The sequence below is a fragment of the Choristoneura fumiferana genome, chromosome Z (assembly GCF_025370935.1).
Source record: "Choristoneura fumiferana chromosome Z, NRCan_CFum_1, whole genome shotgun sequence".
NCBI classification, from domain to species: Eukaryota; Metazoa; Arthropoda; class Insecta; order Lepidoptera; family Tortricidae; genus Choristoneura; species Choristoneura fumiferana.
Genome location: NC_133472.1, coordinates 8958448 through 8979593, shown reverse-complemented (window position 1 = coordinate 8979593; position 21146 = coordinate 8958448). Strand labels below are relative to the sequence as shown.

The window sequence follows — 21146 nt, the reverse complement described above, 5'->3', positions numbered from 1 at the left end:
ATGGTTTTTTTAAAGCTATAAAAAGTAATGGTTCTATCTTGGATTACTCGGTTATGTTGACATCTTGTGATACAGCCGGGGGTGAAATTCAACTTTGATTCGAGGCAAAACGTTATTCCAAGTTACCTTCCATATCTCAAACTTTATAAAATCCTCCAAAGTTATGCAAGAGAGGCTCTGTAAATGATATATTTAATTTGTGCTGTGGAGTCAGAAAAGCTTACTCTCATCTCAATGTAGTCAGCAGATGGTACTGGCCTCAAGTAAATTGAGCGATTAATATTAATCGTTTTAAATTTTGCTTCCAATTGATGTTCTTTGTTTAAACTGCAGTGCAGCAACTCCTCCACGCATGGCTTTGTATATTACACACTTCCTTTATTAACATAGCGGTGTTAGGAAGCCGAATTAGCCCGTCCTAATTTGTCTGATTGGTCCGTTGAGAATTTGTAAAGCTAAACTACATTTTTATTGAATATACTACCTTTTGCCCGAGGCTTCGCCCGCGTGGAATTCAGTTAACGCGCGCTGTTCCCTCTGCATTTTTCCGGGATAAAAAGTACCCTATGTCACTCTGTGGACCATAAACTATCTCAATGGCAAAAATCACGTCGATCCGTGTCGCTCCGTTTCGATGTGAAAGACGGACAAACATACAAACACACACTTTCGCATTTATAATATTAGTATGGATTTATTTATTTACAACTGCAACTCTACAATGACAAATAAATTACCTTAAAAAATACGTATACAAATTACAAACGTCAATAAACTCTGATAAGAACATTAGTTGTACATGGCTGTACTTAGAGCAAAGTCATGTTTAAATCGAAACCAGCAGCGACATCATGTCACTACGAACGAGTACTATTGCACGTAATTACTTTTTTGTGCTACTGTTACTATTAACATTATATATATTACACAAACACCCACATCCCGAAATTAAATTCAAACCAGAATATGCAATCTATCTATCCAGAATACCAGGTTCCTAGAATTCAAATTTATTTCCGTCATACGCTTTCTAACCGACTTCAAAAACGTAAATATTTGACTGATTAGCTTCGACTTAGAAAAACAGCCATTCACTTTTCATCCACAAACTTTGTCATGTCAAGTGTCGCGTTTAAGTTGAATGCGAAGTTTTTTATGTCAAAAGAGGAAATATACCATGATTTAAAATTATAAAAAGTAAAAACAAAACTCGCTTTTAGATATATTTGAGGCAGATTGTGGCCGAAAACATAATGGAATGTTCAGTTAAAACTGCGAATTGTTGACGTAGCCCAAAATATACTGTTGCAACTTAACTCGCTTGTCAAATTTCATCAAAAATATAACTTACGAGTACTAACCGTGCCGTGTAGAGCAACGGATCGTGCCGGCGTCTGGCCGATAATCATTTTGAAAAGTATTAACCCACTTTCCGGATCGACTGCAGTGTTTACTCCATGTTGTCGGATGTGCATCAGTTTTAAGTACATATTATTCTTTTTGAGACTGACCCAGATAAGATTTCTTTGATGTAATAAAAATTACAAATTCAAAACAAAAGCTTTCCCGCATTGTTTTACAATAATTGACTTTCCAAATGAAGATACTATACAGGAAAATAAAAAAAAAACGGTCAACTGCGAGTCGGACTGTTAAATAAAATAAAAACAAAAAATATTACTATTCTAGGATTTGAACTCGATCGGGGCCTCGTGCACCGTAGTCCATGCGAGTACCACTATGCCACCTTGATCTACGCAGAGAGTGTCGTGTTGAAATAAACCATCGCTTTCGAATGAAAGCTTTGAATCAATTTTTTTTTATATTGTGATGGAGCAACAAATTAGCGATTTTCGGATTTTTTACTTTACTTGTGCTGTATAAAACCTTGCCGAATTTCATGATTCTAGGTCTACGGGAAGAACCATATCCCGTCACGCGTCCAAGACTCTACAGTAGTCTACCAGTAGTCTCTAGGACATTTCCCGCACAAAAAAAGTTAGGGACTAATGTAGTCTGAGGACGCGTATCGGGTTAAAGGTTTTGAATCAACTGCGAAATGTATGAAAAATAGGGCTTAAATAGCCGTATCTTTTGGTTCCGTTAATGTAGAAGCTTTATTTTTTACAGATTCAAGGGACCGCAGGCATTCCGCAGGTTCCGTTAATGTAGAAGCTTTATTTTTTTACAGCTTCAAGGGGCCGCAGGAATAAGTATGTACACGTATTAGGTGTTAATTTCAACTTGATACCTCCACGCGTTCCCGAGAAGAAGGTCTTGACAGACAGACGGACAGACCGACAGACAGACCGACAACAAAGTAATCCTATAAGGATTCCGTTTTAATTTTTGTGGTACAAAACCCTAAAAATCAGCAACATTTTAAATTTTCAATTTATGATTAATTACCTCAGATGTTGGCTGTGACTCCAATAAAATTATGGAGGCTAATAATAATTAAGAATGAACGTCTATACTTACCTAACTAAAATCATATAAGAATGTTTAAAATTGAAGGAGATTTACATCAACATAATCCATCACTTGCCTCAACGTAATTTCAAGTAGTAAAAGTTCATTAAGTAAATTGCTGCCATTATCCACTTTCCCATGAAGGCTCATTAGAGCATTTATAATTTTTGTCATGATTTTAGACATTTCAGCGTGTCGAGCTGCCATTATCCACTTTCCCAAGATAAGGATAGGCTCATTAGAGGCATTTTATAATTTTTGTCATTTTTTTAATTTTCAATGATTTTTATCGTGAATATTTGACTATGATAGCAATATTATGTCAATTAATTAGTCGAGCTTTTCTAGGTATGATAGTCAAATTGCAGCTTTCTAGTACTAACGGTCTCTGAGCTGACCCGTGGACAGACAGACGGACAGACATGGCGAAACTATAATTGTTCCTAGTTGACTACGGAACCCTAAAACCTGCATTAAGCTTTCAGGCTAGCACAGGCTGCATGAAATTAAGGGTTCGTACAGTACCTTTGACATTCGTTTCATTTGCAAACCCCGTTTTTACGGAATGGCATGAATATCTCTCCTGTTGCTATTAGCAAATTGAGTTTCAGCTTTGATTGGAAAATTAAAATTACCACTTTCGTTCCGTGATAAAGGAAATTCTGTCTACGTAAAAACATCGTACAGCTCATCAGATCTGTTCGTGTACATACTACGCTTGTCATAATGAGGAAGTGTTGGTACATTGTAAGTGTAGTAGGTACTCGTACATTTTATAATGTGTGTAGCGAGTTGTAGTGTTATGAATGAATGTTGATGCACCGGCAGATGACGGCTGGATGGATTTATACAGCGCCTGTATGACCCGAGAAATACTCTCCAAATATTTATGGGATTTTTAGCCTTAAAAATTAGTATTTCAATAATATAGAGAGTAAACATTTTTATTTGTTAATTTTACTATTTATTCAGATTAGGATATCGGTTTTTGATATTCATCACTCCAAATATTACTCGAAAGTAAACTAAACCAATCTAAACTAGTCCGCCTATTGCTTACCTTGTAATTTTCTCTCTGTGTACGTGTTTTCTGTATCGCTTACTATTTCTGGTGTACCATCAGCCAAATATGTGGTCTACCACCCTAAAGTTAAAAATCGTTTGCATGTCACAAAACAATAATGCCAATAGACGTGTCTGTCAACTTGAAAGTTCGACTTTAGCGGCATATTCACTTGATAGGAACTTGTTTAAAAATTGGTAGACCACTTATTTGGCTGATGGTACAATAAAGAGTCATTGTATTGTATTATAAAATTAAATATTCGACTGATTGGCAAGATACAATAGAGGTGTATTTTTTTACTGCTTTACTCGCATTCAGAACAATCTTCCTTACTATCGAATCATGTGTTTTTAAAAATAGGTCCTCAGATACAAAAGCTGTCTCAATTAAAACCTTAGCTGATTCGTAGGACACCATTCTAAGCCAGATCTTTATTTGGGTACCTATGAAATATACTTACTAGCGGCTCAGTTGCGTCGATCGATTTAAGTCTGACAAATAGTCTTGCCTTGTATAGACTAGCTAGAAGACAGCTCGCTTTACTTTGCTCGGCGTTGAAGTGAGGTAAATGTGTGTTTTAATTGACAACTTCCCCTATAAGATAATTGGAGAGAATATCCGGCAGTAAATCCGGCGTAGTATATGGCCTGTAACTATGGATTACATACCTACGATGAAATGATTTACTAGGACGTTTAGGTAACTACTTTCTAGCAGTATCTTTTAATATCAAAGAAAGAGTTTCTGTGAGTATGCTGGCTTTTCTTGACTTTCATTGCCAAGAAGAATACAACGCAAGAAACTTGGCAGAGTCAACGTTTTGATTAATAGTACCATGCTTAAATACAGCATTATAAATTGACTACTCTTACTTTACTACTTATTTTTGTGGTACTACTCGCATGCATTTGCATGTTCCTTTTTCTTTCTAAAAAGTTCTTATGACTACTATTTACACGTATGTGTTACAATTGTTACAGCTGAGTACTTCCTTATTTATAATTGTAACTGATGTACTTCGTAGTGATATTCACCTGCTCCTCGTAAATCATCATTGTCTTATTTTTTCTCATTGTCTTGTGTTCGGGACCCTTGCGAAATCCCTCTCAATTGTTCCGCTTCTGAGAAAAAAAAACTTACTAAATCACAAGGTTCTTGTCTTGATCATATATACAAAGCAACAAAACCAGACGCGCTGTTTTCCCTCTTTGATCTTTTTAAGTCGACTAGTTATGAGTATCTGGCCCATTTACTGCATCAGTCGTTAATATGCTGAGATGCAAGGACGTAATATAATAGCATGCGAGTTAAGTACTATTATATATCCAGTTACACTGTCGTTCGACATCACGCTTGAGCTGTTTCCACCGTTCACATTGCACGCATTTGTAGGTATACTATACTTTCCTAATAGCACCTACAATATACAGCGCACATAGCACATATTTTTCCCGTGCGTGAGTGGTGAATGACATTGGATTGATGTTATGAATGGTTGCAACGTTCTTTATGATCACGTAATTTGTGACCGTTATTGAAGGACCTTTGAAGTAATGAATGTACGTAATTTTGTATATTCAGAGCATATTAGATTGCACGCGTTATACCTATGTACCCTGTTACAAACTGGCTTTACTTAATTTAGGCTCTTGTATTTAGATTGGAGACGTGTTAGTCCTAAGAATTTAAGTGTGGCTTTAATCATTAGCTTTCCATTGTATTTTGAATTTAATGTCTCACGCGGTAACTATTATACATATATTAACCGATTACAAAAACTTGAGTATTATTCTTGATAGCCGGCAAAGTTGGTATTTAAATATGAACAACAGTTTTAGTTGCCATTAGAATTTATATGTAATGTGCCAGTCTTGTTCCAGTAGTCAAATCTTACTCGTAAAAGCAAGCTTAAATGGGGCATTTAGACAATTTAGACAATGCGAGAAATTGTATGCAAGTTTCACTACATTGCGGTATTTGTTTGATCAACTGAATACATTGTCTCTCAATCGTCCGCAATGTAACACCACTCGCATGCAAGTTCTTGCATCGTCTAAATGGGGCTTAAGACGGCCTCGACTCGATCCGGTATGAGTATACGAGCGATCTAACGCGTTGCGTTGCGTTCTCACGGAAACCGGCGTGCATGCGAATTACTTTTGTAATTATTATAATCTTGTTAAGTAATGCTTTATCTAAATTGGCTTTGACATGTTAAGCAGGGCAGAAGGAAGAAGTATGTTAATGAGAAAATGTTAATCTACGGATTTAATTCTTATGTTGTGTTAAACACGAAATTAATAGTGCTCGTCATCGAATACCCTCGAGGTGGTCTTGTATAAATATTCTCAAAATCGGTTTAACAATTATAAAAAAATTGTTTATATTTGAAGTGAGTTAATGTTTCTGCTTTTTTTTATACAAGCTTTTGTTTAACTTTGAATGTTTGTTTATTCGGGTTAAATCTTACCAATTCACTTCCAATTATGATTGGCTTGAAATTTCTTACGATCATAAATTATGATTCATAATAGCAAGGACAATATATATAAATAGTTTAGTACCTATTCAGCATCTAAACTATAAGACCGCTTGAAAAAGATGTGTTTTCGTTTGTATTTGTGTTTCTACGATTTTTTTATTTGAACTACTTCGAGGATTAGGTATAAATGCATAGGTAAATAGTAGATTGTACAACGAGAGCATAAAACGAGCCATTCTACCCGAGGCGTTCGTACCTGAGCCGGTACGGCGAGGGTGGATAGACGCGTCGAGGGGAAAATGGGTTTAATGCTCGAGTTTTAGGCACTTGTCCCACCGCCGACGATGAGCGAGAAGCGAGTAGAGCGAGTAACTAGAAACGAGTGGGTGAGCAGCGAGAAGCGAGTGTAGTTTTGTCGCTGGCTGTATTGAGTTTTCGAGTGCGCCGGGCGATTACTCGCTCCACTCGACTCGCTCGTGCGGGGCGGCCGCCACAGCTATCTATAGCTCAGCGAGTTTTATAGCTCTTGTCGCTGCGACAAAAGATATAAGAGCGAGTTCTCGCCGACAGTGTGAACAGCCAGCGATCAACTATTAATATTGTGTCTCTTTTACTCACACAGGATCTTATATCTTTTGTTCGCTTCTTGAGCGAGAAAATAGTCGATAGCCAATCGTTTCCTCGCTGGCGGTGAGACAACTGCCTTACACTGCTTTTCACTTCGATTGAGAGGAAATTAAATAGAAACAGTGGAAACCTTTATTTTTATTTTGCACGCATTGCTATACATATAATTCTAAATTTTTAGTTAAATTGATTTATTTCGATTGATTTTTAGTTTTACATAAAATAAAAAATATTAAATAATATATAGAAACTTTTTTGTTTGCGGCTGTTGACTCCTGATTACCTTGGTGTTAGACGAAGATTACACTTTATGCACTAGAGCATAAAAAGTAATTTTATGTCGCCTAGATCCAGCATAAATACCAACTTTACGAGCATGAGAAGTGAAATAGTAGATTGTACAACAAGAGCATAAAACGAGCCATTTTACCCGAGACAGGGTGGATAGACACTTCGAGGGGAAAATTGGTTTAATGCTCGAGTTTTACACTCTGTTTTTTACTTCAATGGCGAGGAAATGAAATAGCATCAGTGGAAATAATTGTTCAATTACTAGTTTACCTTTTAGTTTTCATGCATTGCTAATACTATTTATAAATATTGAGTTTTATTAATTTGTTTTGATTTATTTGATTGCTTTTTAGTTTTATACAAATTAAAAATTATTTAAAAATATATGGAAACTTTTTGTTTGTGGCTGTTAGTGAACACATGATTACCTTAGTCTTAGACGAAGATTTTACTTTATGCACTACAGCACAAAAAGTCATTTTATGTCGCTTAGATCCAGCATCAACAAGAACTTTACAAGCATGAGAAGTGAAAACGTATTTAAGAAACGTGTTAATTAAGAACCCAAAATGAGAACTTTTATTCTGTAAGTAGGCCAGAAAGGGCTTACCAGCAATTTCTGCTAGACCATCATTGCCAAGAAAAATGCGCCACTTAATTAAAATATATGTAAAAGATTAAAATTATAGTATAGAAACATTTAACTATCATAATTTATGTATATTTTACAAGGATGTAAGCCCTTCCATTTAGATAGCTAATACGGAACCATCCATAGATTTTTGTCCTCTGACTAGATGGTGCCATATTAAACTTAATGTGACGTCATATAGATCATATGGCGAGCGGACATTCAGACGCTTCTAATGATTTATGATACTTCATTATGTCAAATTATGATACAAGTAGTTTTGAAGTTATGAGGGAACAGATAATATACCACAGTAATATACCACAGATATCATAGAAGTCCGTGTAATATACATACATAGGTACGGATTGAAATCGTAACTGCTCTCCAGGCATCACATCGTACGTCACATCGTCAGACGCCACATCGTAGTCGGGTAAAAACAGCACCCCTTTTTCTCATGGGGGTTAAAAGCGCATCGAATGGAACCACACTAACATGGCAAACAAAGGCAACAGATCGATACGGTTATCTCTTTGTTCATGACCAGTTCGTAACTGCAGAAAGGCCTATAATGCCAACATCCAAAGCTAGCTTCATCAAAATAATATGTGCAAAAAATAAATCGATATCGGCGTTACAAAAATGAAAATATTTACAAAAATAAACGTTTAACTTACGATTATAAATCAGGAACAGTCCGACTAGTTTCGATCTTGCCGGAAGATCTTTTTCATAGGTGAGTGTGTTCACGCCCCCCGTACAAAAAAGGGCCTTTAGTTTTTTTTTTCAAAAATGTCTCACAAAAGCTTAAGAGCGTTTATACCTGCTGAGCTGAGCTGAGCTGAGCTGGCAACGTTGCATTTTTGTTAGTTTTTCTCGATTGTTCCATAAAAATGTAATGAAAATTAAAAATGTGGTCTGATAGAACTCTTAAAGAAAGAAAAAAAGTCTTTAACGAATAATTATTGGATTATTATTTTAAGATATATAAGTTAATGTATCTAATCCAATAATTATTCGTTATAGACTTTTATTTTCTTTAAAAACCGTTAATAAACATTAATTCGTTTTTAAAGAATATAAAAGTCTATCACGAATAATTTTGGAGTAGAATCACTGAAGATACCCCACACTACAAGGTTGGATGAGAAAAAAAAATCACCCCCACTTTACGTCCATGGGAGGTAAGTACTCAAAATATATATTTTTTTGAAGTACCATTTTGTCTGCATAGTTTACATATATATTCGTGCAAAAATACAGCTTTATAGCATTGATAGTCCCTGAGCAAAGCCGCGGACGGACAGACAGACAGATAGACATGGCGAAACTATATGGGTTCTGTTTTTGCTATTTTGGCTACGGGACCCAAAAAACCCGCCAAATACTCGTATTCCTTTCCGTTTCTTTGTGATCACTAACTGTTTGATTCCCCATTGCGCGATTGTTGATCCGAACTGGGGGGCTACTACGAAGTTGGAAAATCGAAGTTCGTATCGTACCGTCCCTCTTACTCTCGTATTAAATAATATAAGCGTCAGCGGGACGGCAACATACGAAGTTCGAATTTTGCACTTCGTAGTATAGGGCCTGGGCACGAGGAAGCATCAACGGGCAGCTGCTACCAGTGAATGCGGGCTTTTATTCAATAAACCACTGACGTACGCCACGGTATAAGTATGTTTAATCTGTGGATTGATATCAATCAAGTCGTTATATTATTTAACGAAATAAATCCATTTTATGACATTCTGTTTTGCTTTGATGGTTTAAAGGAGATTTTCTTTATGTATCTCATAAAGAAAAATTTAACGATATATTTGTTCACGCGATTATTTCGGTACCTACATAGGTAACCCGAAAATTCTATTCATTTAAAAAGGACCGCGTAGGAGCATTATTTGAACACGGTATAACTGTGGCGAACTACAAATACAAAATTGTTTGCCCGGCTTCGATATTTTCTTTTGAAGTAGCAAAGAAAAATATTTAAATAAGGTATTTTTTTTATTGAGATTTTTATAATATCACTAAACGTGTCTAGTGAAAATTGATAAAACGAGTTGACTTTGCGAGTTCGTTTCGACCACGAGTTTCGACAACTCACAGACGCGTAACAGGGATTATAAGTATCAAATCGCTAAACAAATGAACGAGTTGCCCTTTTCATCTGATTTTCTCATTTCACTACAGGTTTAAGTTTTTTATCAAATGACTGTTTTTTTCTATGGAAACGATTCTATGAATTCCCCATTTTAACATCCTGCGTGATTTTATGATACCGATTTTACCTTTTTTTTTAGGGTTCCGGAGCCAAAATGGCAAAAACAGAACCCTTATAGTTTCGCCATCTGTCTGTCTGTCTGGTCTGTCCGCGGCTTTGCTGAGGGACTACCAATGCTAGAAAGCTGTAATTTTTCACGAGAGGGAGGGGCCCTCTAAAATCTAAACCGGTGGGTGGAAAAAATTACAAAACTCAGGATGGTAGTAAATATCAAAATTACAAGGAAAACTATAACGGTTAAGCTTTCTTGAGAATTATTAGTAGTGTAAGAGTAAATAGCGTGTCCGACACGCCCTTGGCCGGTTTTTTACCGTCTGTCAAATTGGGACCTTGTTGCTATCCTACCGTCATCGACTTTATAACCTAGGTTAGGTTATAAAGTCGATGCCTACCGTGGTCCACGGCTGAAATGAAAGGTTCGCCATTTTTAGCCACCCGCTGTGTTCGGGTGACAGCATATTCCGGGCGACGGGTTTTTAAAGCTACGAGTATATATACCTATATTAATTGTAGAGTTTTCCGTCGTGCTTAACGTTTGTAAATACTCAGTTAGAATTAATATAAAAAAATACTATTAAACTGCTGGGGTAGCCAAAGTATGTGGAGAAAATACGGATTTAGTACACGTACCCTATTTACTTTTGTTCTTAATTGTATTGATTATCTTGGTTATTTTTCTTAATTTTGGTACATTCGTTTTCTATTATACTGCTTAATATATTGCGTTGTTCAATAAAGAGTAACTGTACTGTATTTTATAATTACTAGTATGTAATAAAAAGTTAGGTTGCAAATTCACGTTTATGTGTCTTTGTCGTACAGGAAATCAAATTTATTAGTAGGTACATGTTAAAAAAAAACAACGAATAACAACTGAATGGCTTTTAAAATACCTCACAATTATTAAAATAAAATTTTCCTTTTTCAAAACCAAATAAATTGGTCTGGAATATCTAGTTAGGTTATCTGTGAATTGTAGTACGAGGGAGGGATTATTCACTGTAAATATTGGGTGCTACATATTTATCTACATAATACGCCAAGAAAGTCTGTATTCAATCATTATAATAGATAATTAGAATAAATTATATTCAAACTTGCATTACAGTAAATCATACTTAGTACGGCAGCTGCCCGACTACCTAGAAGAAGCGATTAACTTTCGACTATTTACTGTCTTCTCGCTAATCGTCGACGGTGGGACGACTGGATGTTACAGTAATGACAGAACAGAAACATTACACTGTACTTATTCTACACCATGCAATTTTTGATTTCCGTTAATTTTAAGGGAACTTTCAACAGGTCAAATTAAGTTTATTTCTCCGAGACACTAGCGAGTGGCCTATCTCTTACTGTTTAATGTAAAAGGTAATTAAGAAAATTAATTATACACAGTAAACAGTGAAAATGTCTTAATTTATCGCGTTTTTTAAAGTTTATAACTAAAGCGTTTTTAATTGGAACATGTTTAGCAAAGGAAGGTTCAAACAATGAGTTGTTTTATTTCTCTTGCGTCATGTGAATGTCACTCGCCAAGCTTGTGAATTTTACAATTTGACCTATAACAATGACTGAGAAGATATATGCTTAAAAAATATCTTTATCATTAAAGTTTCTACCAATGAACGTTAACGGAAACCAAGAAAAACACGGTGTATGTAAAAAAACAATTACTGAATATTTGTATCTTGATGCCGGCTTACTTTAAATTTTAATGAGTGACGCGTTATTCTATAACCATAATTTTTTTATTATTATTCCTTTTCATAAGTGAACTAACTCACTCACTTCAAAGTCAGGCGTTTTTTGTTAGAGTAAATTGTAGCAAAACTTGACAGCACTAAGCGATGCTTTTTATTTATGAATTTCCCAGCGAGCAGTAGAAAATATTATTTGATATATTTCAAAACTAAGTTTAAAAAAAAAGCAACCGAGCCATTTTACGACTTTCAGAGCTTATAGGAGTTATAGGTATGTTCGGTAAATCAAAAAGATGTTGAAACTCCCACGCACCTACATAATTTTGAAATTACTGTAACTGACGCTTCATTTACTTCACTTCGTTATTTGTAAGTAAAGTCCGTTCGTTCGCACGTTTTTGTAAAAAAAATTGTCATCCAGACTGGCTTTACGATAAAATCTAACGTATAGTAACATTATCCATTTACTGTTAATGAAATCCTAATCCTTCCCCTTGGCTTTTCTGTATAATCGTGTAAAAATGATAAATTAAACATCTGTGTTTTACATATTTGAAATTTGTACCGAGTAGTTGAAAATATCTATCTGGGAGTACGTACTCCAAGATCATTATTTTTTATTTTCTAAATTTTTTTTTACTAAATCTAAATTGTGACCTTATTTTTTTCTTGTACAACAGGCTAACAATAACAACGCGGAGTACACGAGAAGTTTACCGCGGGTGCGGCTTGATGGCGGCGGACAGCCAGGCAATGCCGGCTCGAGGCTGCGGTGTTGGGCCGCGCCACCCTCCATCACTGAAGAGGAGGCTGAAGACGAAATCGAGGAGGATGCTGTTTCGCTACGGGCGTTACCAGTGCAAGGTAAAGCGATTTGTTTGTTTCATTTGGTTTACGAATTTTTTTTGAGCATCTTATTTCCCGATGTGAGTAGGCTGCACTACAAATAATACGTTTCAGTCTTCAATATATTAAGCATTAAGTGTACTGTGCCCAGCAGTGGGACGTATATAGGCTGGAATGGAATGGATGGAAAAAAAGTGTACTGTTAGCGCCATCTAGTGGCGAGTAGCGGAACGTCGGCAATTCGAGGTAACGCCAAGACAACTTCGGGGCGACGTGCTTTCACTAGATGGCACGATGTTAAGGTTAAGATGAATTACAGCTGTCGAAATAGATGGCGCTGCTTTCCGCTAGCTTTACATGCTTTGACTAAATTAATATCTCTCAAAGTTGGGATGGGATGCCTTGGGCTCGTGGGATTGTGCCTTTTGAAAACGCAGCTTAAATTAATTTTTCGACTACTTCTGCCTATTCTGTTTGTGTTCGAAAATTCAACATACGATGAAAAGGTTGTCTAGAAGATGTCGTTCTTAAGCGATAAGGCCGCCTATTGTTCACCTTGTAGTTTTCTTTCTGTGTACTTGTTTTCTGTATCGCTTACTATTTCTGGTGTCCAATAAAGAGTCATTGTATTTGTACGATTTCTACCATAATCGCTCAGTCGATCTGGGGGCACAAGGCGAACTGCTGTACCATCTTTTCTCAAACGATGTTGCTCAAACGATGTCGGAGTGTTTTCACTTCGTCTTCCTCCAGCACTGGTATATAGTGAAAGTCTGCTACACAAGAGTCATCATCATCATCATCATCCCAGCCTATATACGTCCCACTGCTGGGCACAGGCCTCCTCTCAGAACAAGAGGGCTTGGGCCATAGTTTCCACGCGGGCCCAGTGCGGATTGGGAACTTCACACACTCCATTGAATTGCTTCGCAGATTTGTGCAGGTTTCCTCACGATGTTTTCCTTCACACAAGAATATTTTGATACAAATTATTAAAAAAAATCAGCCTTCTGGATGGATGTTTGAGAAAACCAGGGCCACGTGAAAACTTTCCTAGTTTTAAGTTTTACAAACCTTTATTTACAAATTTATTAGAGATTGTATCGACAAAACTTGGCAATTTTTTGACGCTCCATCTAATTAAAACCTACCGTGGGATCAGCTTACAGGTGTAAGGTTTTGTCCTCGAGCCATAAACCATACAGGCTTTAAGAAAATGGTACAGCACTACACCTTTGGTCTTATCATGTAATAGGCAAAGTACAAGTGGCATGGCGCTTAACAACTCGACTCCTACCTTGTTGCCTCTTTTTCCATACTAAGCAGATTAGCCGCTTACGTGAAGTCAATGTATAGTAAATTTTGTACTCGTACACTAACTGCGAGGCACATCCGAAGACAAACCTATAAAACTCACGCTCTTACTCACCCATTCTTCACTCGCCCTTTCCTCACTTGCCCAATCCTCACTCGACCTTTTCTCACTCACCCTTTTCTCGGTAGAAGTCTGTTTCGCACCGGGTTCTACGCCACTGCAAGTTAGTGTTACCAAAAACGACGGTACTATACGTCTATTTAGTTAGACATGCGTTGCAGTCTGGCTGCACCGTGGCCGGGCACCGTGACGCCGTCACTAATCGATTTCGGCTCGTATTCCATGTCACGCTGCATATTTGTCACTCCACTAATAACGTTACAGTCCAGAGACTTGCTTTAGGGTTGCATGTTTGAAAAGAAGTTTGTGTATTGATATTGAACGCGTTTGCCAATCCCAATCAACTACGATGAAACGACAGGACCTACCTATAAAGCTACACCTCTGAATGGTTATTTTATTTGATTTAATTAGACTTATCCCCTATTACACCATTCATAGATAAATTTTATGTGACAGATATCTGTGATGCCATCTTTGTTTGGTGTTTCCGGATAAACGAAGACGGCACTACATTTATCACATACACTTTATAAATGAGTGATGTAAGAACCTCTTAAATTGATTTAGGTATGTTTAATTTTATTAATTTAAATTTTGAAATTAGAACGTATTTATTTTAATATTGGATTTAGATTTGACATACAAATTTAATTTATATACTTAGTATATCGTGTGATGTATTGTTATTGTAATACAATAATAGTGTGTACCTAGTGAAGTCTATTATTGTGCATTGCAATGTAAGTAATGTACCCACTGTTCTAAATAAGTACTAACTAGTAAACATGTAAAGACAATAAAAAACATCGTGATGAAAGACCAAAATACTCACATATTTCTCCACGAGTCCTGAAAAATTCTCCAATATTTATCTACTCTAAATATGAATCTACTGAACCGAGTGGAAGTCGCGCCTAATATTTTTTTAACTACTGTAACTTACTTGGTGTAATAAAAACCCTCGAGCCCTCGTCTTTTCGATCCAGGCTTTTATTTTAATTTTGTGAAGAATTTGGATTAGAACTGATGACAGTTTTTTGTGCAGTAAAAAGTGTTCAAGTCAACTAGTTTTATTTGCTGCTACTTTGAGCGCAGCGTTAAGGAATTTAGATAAATACGACGATTAATTTTTGTTCTATGGAATTATGAAATCTTCTATCCATTACTTCCATACTAATATTATAAATGCGAAAGTGTGTGTGTTTGTGTGTTTGTATGTTTGTATCTCTGTCCGTCTTTCACGTCGAAACGGAGCGATGGATTGACGTGATTTTTGGCACAGAGATAGCCGCGGACAAAAGCTAGTTTTTCCATGAAAATATACGAGATCTTTTGAGAGAAGTGACCTTAATAATGTCATTACCATTTTACCATTATAAAAAAATAGCTTTGCGTTTGATATTAGTTCAAATATATTCTTGTTCTTGTACTCTTTCGTTCCTGAGGAAATAATTTTGACAGAGAGAGAGAGAGAGAGAGAGACATTTATTTACACATATTCGATACACAGAGAAAACAAGTTAGGAAGAAATAATAATTAAAAAAAACATCGAATAGCACACACACACACAAACACACAAGACAAGATTTTCAAATAATTTATTGAATCATCCGTTACTTTGCGGAGGTCCATATCAATGAACTAAAATAATTTCTTTGCTTACCCACGACCTTATGATAGCTAAGCTTATGCATGTCTAACATCTGGTAGCATGGTGCACGGTTGTGTTGCTCTGAAGATGAGCTCTGGTTGAGTTTGAAACGCGTCACTGTAGTGTGGTGGTGCTGATAGATGGGTTTGTGTGATTTGTGTGTGTGAACACGCATATCCTGCATAAACTAAGCTATCACAGGGTCGCGGGTGAGCAAACAAATCATTTTAGTTCATTGACAAGATTTTCTGCGCCATATTGACAACTAACCTAACCAACGAAAAGTTGGAAAACCCCCGACTTTTTCACTTCAAAGTTCAATATCCTAAAAACGGCTGAACCGATTTTGATATAACATCTAAGGGCCATCGCTAGAGAACCTGCTTTCAAATAAAAAAAACCGCATTCAAATCAGTCCACCCGTTTAAGAGCTACGGTGCCACAGACAGATAGACACACACAGACACACATAGTGGTCAAACTTATAACACCCCTTTTGCGTCGGGGGTTAAAACCGGACAACCTTAAAGCAACTCAAATACGATTCAACTAATAAATACTTGTTACACAGTACTCATCAGGCCATCGCATAAAAACAAATGCTATTTAAATGCGGTGTCGGACGGTCGCTGGCCCTTCGCGCGCTGTCGCAACCGGCTAAAATGGGCACAATTAGGCCCGGTCCGGCCCGGTGGACGCGACACCGTGAAATCAATCTCCCTACTGCCACAGCCATAGTTAAACTAAGTAATAACTTTATTGTTTAACGCGAGAGGGGTTTATACCTAGTGCCATGCACGAAGAGCGTGATTTTGTCAAAATTAGCCATTAATGACATTATAATAAGAACCACGGCACGCGTCATCGTGAATGACTCTATCTATACGTTCGTTTGCACCTGAATTGAATAGGCTAGTGTCATAAAAACTATTATAATTACCCCCTGTTTCACCATCCATTGATTAAATTTATCTGACGGATAAATATGATGCCGTCTCTGTTTGTTTTGTTCGAATAGACGGAGACGGAATCACATTTATCCGTCAAATAAAATTAATCAATGGGTGGTGTAAAAACCCCTAGCCCGTCCAATGATTAGGTATCTGAAATATTCGGACACGTATTTTTTCTTTTGTCAATTAAACTAACCTAACCATAAAATTTTCATTTTTAATACAAGGTTTTTTGCTGACTGTACTTGCATTGTCACCCAAACTACATTTGCATACTTACCAAATTTCAAGTCGAGCTATTAACCGTTCAAGAGTTCCGTCCTGCGGAGACGATCCTGGCTGGACTACCAGGATGCACTACTAGATTATTGTATTGTCACGCGATTTACATAAGTATTCCAAATTTCAAGTCAATCTGACTACTGAAAGTTGGTCAAATTTAACTTACAAGATTTGATTACAGACAGACAGACAACGGGACAGGTGAAACTAAATAAAAGCTTGTAAAAAAATTAAGATATACAGGCAGGAAAAGTTCCGTGTGACGTCACACTATACGACACTTTTTAGCACGTCGTGACATCACGGGCCTCAGTCCCGAATTTTTACGCGCTTCATTTTTAGGGTTCCGTAGTCAACTTATAGTTTCGCCACGTCTGTCCGTCTGTCTGTCAGCGGCTAAGCTCAGAGACTGTTAGTACTAGAAAGCTGTAATTTGGCATGAGTATACGTATCAGTCATGCCGACAAAGTGGTAAAATAAAAATTGTAGGGTACCTCCCATAGATGTAGTGGGGGTGTTTTTTTTTCTAGTCTAACCCTACAGTGTTTCGATTCAGTTATTTGTTTGTGGTATATTCAACTTTAAAGAGAAAATTTTCATTAAAATCGAGCGTCCCGCTCCCTCTAAAAGTTAAACCGTCGGTTAGAAAAAATCAAAAATCTTGCAAGGGAAATTATAACGGCTAAGTTTTCTTGTGAATTTTTAGTAGTTTAAAAGTAAATAGCAGTCTAAGGTATAAAATATACCTAAACTTTGAAGATTCCGAGCAAAATACAAAATTCATAGAATTTTTTTACTACATTTTATCGTAATGGCTACGGAACCCTATCTTGGGCATATCCGACCCGCTTTTGACAGGTTTTTTATAGTTTTTTGTGTGACTGATAACAGAAATAATAATGTGTCCAATATTTTCTGATAATCTAAGTGACAGAATAAATGAAATATATTTTTTTAACCACGCAAGAAACCGATTAAACTACAAAATATATACACAGTACGACATTATATGCCTATTAAACAGTAGGTTACGGATTAGAAATTGTCGCGCGTGCTGTACGCGCGAGACGCTTATCTGGATACAAAGCCAGTTATTTTGCCGGCTCAGTCTATAACGTTTGCGTAAAGTTCCGCTGTCGTTACTCCGTAGGGATTAAACGAATTTACGAGACTAAAATATCCTTTGTCCTTCGTACATTTGTAATATTACTTTGGAAGTTTAGATTAACTTTTATTACAGTTTCTGTGGACTGTCTCGGTACTGAACTGTATTATAGGTATTATACTGATTCTACCGTTAATAATCAAGCCTCAGGTTCAATGCATGAAGATAATAATTTTTAGACTCGAGGTCAAGTAGTTACAAATCAGTATTCTGATTGCAATACCAATTGGTGCAACTGCCAAGATACTTTCTGAAATTGACAGGGTATTTTGACTGAGCGAGCGCGAAAAAGATAGAGATACAGTCGAACATAGAACCTCGTCCTTTTTAGGGTTCCGGAGCCAAAATGGCAAAAACGGAACCCTTATAGTTTCGCCATGTCTGTCTGTCTGTCTGTCCGTACGTCCGCGGCTTTGCTCAGGGACTATCAATGCAAGAAAGCTGTAATTTTGCACGAATATGTATGTAAACTATGCCGACAAAATGGTACAATAAAAATGTCATAGACGTAAAGTGGGGGTGATTTTTTTTTCTCATCCAAACATGTAGTGTGGGGTATCGTTAGATAGGTCGTAATATTACTTATTTTTTTCGTTATGGCAACTGAACCCTATTTTGGGCGTGTCCGACACGCTCTTGGCCGGTTTTTGAAGTTAAAACGTAATTTTTTTCTTGTTGATTGACAATATGTTCTTTTATAAAATAAGGACTACTTAATAACAACAAAAAACGGTGCGATATTAAAGTAATTTACATTTATGTTGTTATAGTTTCATCTGCTGGACGTTGGGTACTTTTTAATAGTGTTTTTCAATACAACAGATCATAGTTGTTAACCTTATTTCGAACTAACGACCTCAGGTTTCCCTCGTGTGCAACTTTGCAAAAAAATACGAAATAGTAAAGAAAGGCGGTAACTTCACAATTTTGAAAACTAAATAGAAATCAGTTTTATAGTTTGAAAGATCTAAGCATACCTACACACAGAGAGGTAAACGACAGGAAGGAACTTTGATTTATGTTATATGTAGTAAAATAAAGGTGTGTTAAAAATGAGTATTAATATAGTTTATGTGAAATTATGTTTATTTACACATAAAAATATTGCGTCGGTCTCCATAAGTACTAAACTGGAGATCAACTTCGCGCGACCTTACTAACTCTTACTAACAATTAATTAACAGCACTGTTGATTAGTCATTCTATAATATTTTAATATTAATTATATTACTAAGAGTTGTTGAAACTATTAGGACTATACTTTAATGGCGCAGAGTTAGGCTCTTTTAGATCCCCACTTCTAAAACGCACAGGAAATAAACATAATATAAATATGTATCTATATTTTCGAGCCAAAGGTATTTATAATTATAAGTACGTTATTGTTGTGTTTAGAGTCGTCGGTGTAGGAAATAGGATGTGTATAATTACAGTTAGTAAACAATTAAAGCTACGCTGATTTATAGGGGCGTATTTTAATTATTATATTTTAATTATAATGCGACATCACATTGTAATGAAACTATTTAACTTAGCCCATTGAACTTGAACGTATAAGATCGATTTATATGATAGCTTTAGATTGAATTACCAGATGTAGAATTGAGTCCTGAGAAAAACCTGGCCCTTTACTACGTTACAAAATTCGAACTTCGTATCTTGCTGTCCCGCTGACGCTTATATTATTTCATATGAGAGTGAGAGGGAGACGCGTACGACACGAACTTCGATTTTCGATGTCCGTAGTAACCCTTCTGTTTTCCGAGGAAAAGTCTCGAGATGTTCTTACAAGCGTATTCACCTACTTATTTGGTTTGTAAATTATTTACTCAAATTGTAAACGTGCTATTCACAAAAAATCGGAATAATCTCTACTTTATAAAAAAATAGGAAATCCTGACCTGAGTTTTCGGAAATGCGACCGCGTCCACAGGATTGAGATAGCCTAAAGATTCTGAATTTTCAGGTCAGATCCAGAGATAATGCATTAAATCGCTCGATTATGAATTAGGTACCTATCGCTCGTTATAGTTTAATTGGCGTATTTCCGTTCCTTCATGCCAAGATTTGCCATCATTATACATTGTGTTTATATAGGCATGCGTTAATGACAGTTAATGGTTGCGATTATAATTACGTATATAATTTTAGATAAAGATAGAGAGAAATTTTATACGAGCACGCTGTCGGTAGGAATTATATTGTATAAATTAAAACTTCAGCGATATAGGTAGTACAGCTCAATACAGAAATAAATAGTTAAGATGAGTGTGTATTTGAATTGCCCATATTTTACGTTAATTTAAATCCGAGAAAGAAATGCATTTCGCAGTATTTATGATAACTACGATTTTCCTATAAAGATAGGCCCAAAATGAAACGGTTGAACTCTAATCAGAGTTATAATCATAAGTTGGAAACTTTTTAAATTAAATACGTGCCACGAGAGCCCAAGTAAGTAATATTCAGCTTACGCTCGTTTTTGTTAGTCAATTGATCGGATTGTTTGTTATATGCGTAGTTTGACACACACTTGCCTGGTTTCATTATACGATGACATGATATAGCCCTAAATATTTAGCATTAAATTTAATTTGTCATTACTGGTTCCCAACTAAGAAGCGGTAACAGACTGACGCACCGAAGCACATACGGACATGTCATCGAAGTGATCATAAAGGTTTATTTTTTCATTGGGCATGTAACCTATCATGCTCACAATAGTGTCATTGTCTAATGCTATCAAGATGCCATCTGGTATCACAGAGTTCTCGGCCAGTCTCCATAGAGCCGATATGAATCTGTCCGACAGGTATCAGTGCCACGAAGTAAACGAGTAGAGGAAACACGGGGCCGATTGACGAACTAGAAATAGCTGACGGCTCGAGCTCGTCCTGCCGGAGAAACTTCTAATTTTGTAACCTGTCGGCTTGCTTTTGTTTTTGTCGTTGCCCTTTCTTCATATTCCGAGAGGTGCTTAACAAAGCTAATGGAAAATAAAATGACAGAATATACATTCTGGTACTTCGGATGGTATGGTCGTCGAAACATTGCACATTTATTGATTTGCAACCGGTTGTCCAGCCGTTTAGTAGGAGTTAGGTGACAAACACACGTACAGAAGAATTATATATATTAAGATATTTTTAGGGTACCTCCCCTACAAGTAAAGTTGGGATGTTTTTTTCGTCTGTACTCAAAGTGTACAGTGTCGGTAGATCTATAGCTCTTTCAAAAACGTTATAAGTTCG

The 21146-nt window shown here is 36.4% G+C and overlaps 1 protein-coding gene across 9 annotated transcripts in view; it reads left to right on the top strand.

Moving 5' to 3' along the window:
• The window catches only part of raskol (Ras GTPase-activating protein raskol), a 183630-nt gene that overhangs the window by 65671 nt on the left and 96813 nt on the right, over nucleotides 1-21146 (top strand). For all 9 annotated transcript variants that reach the window (XM_074111572.1, XM_074111514.1, XM_074111554.1 and 6 more), the window contains one exon: nucleotides 12240-12423. In XM_074111572.1, the coding sequence (XP_073967673.1) occupies nucleotides 12240-12423 (184 nt within the window). The remainder of the gene's footprint in view (nucleotides 1-12239; nucleotides 12424-21146) is intronic.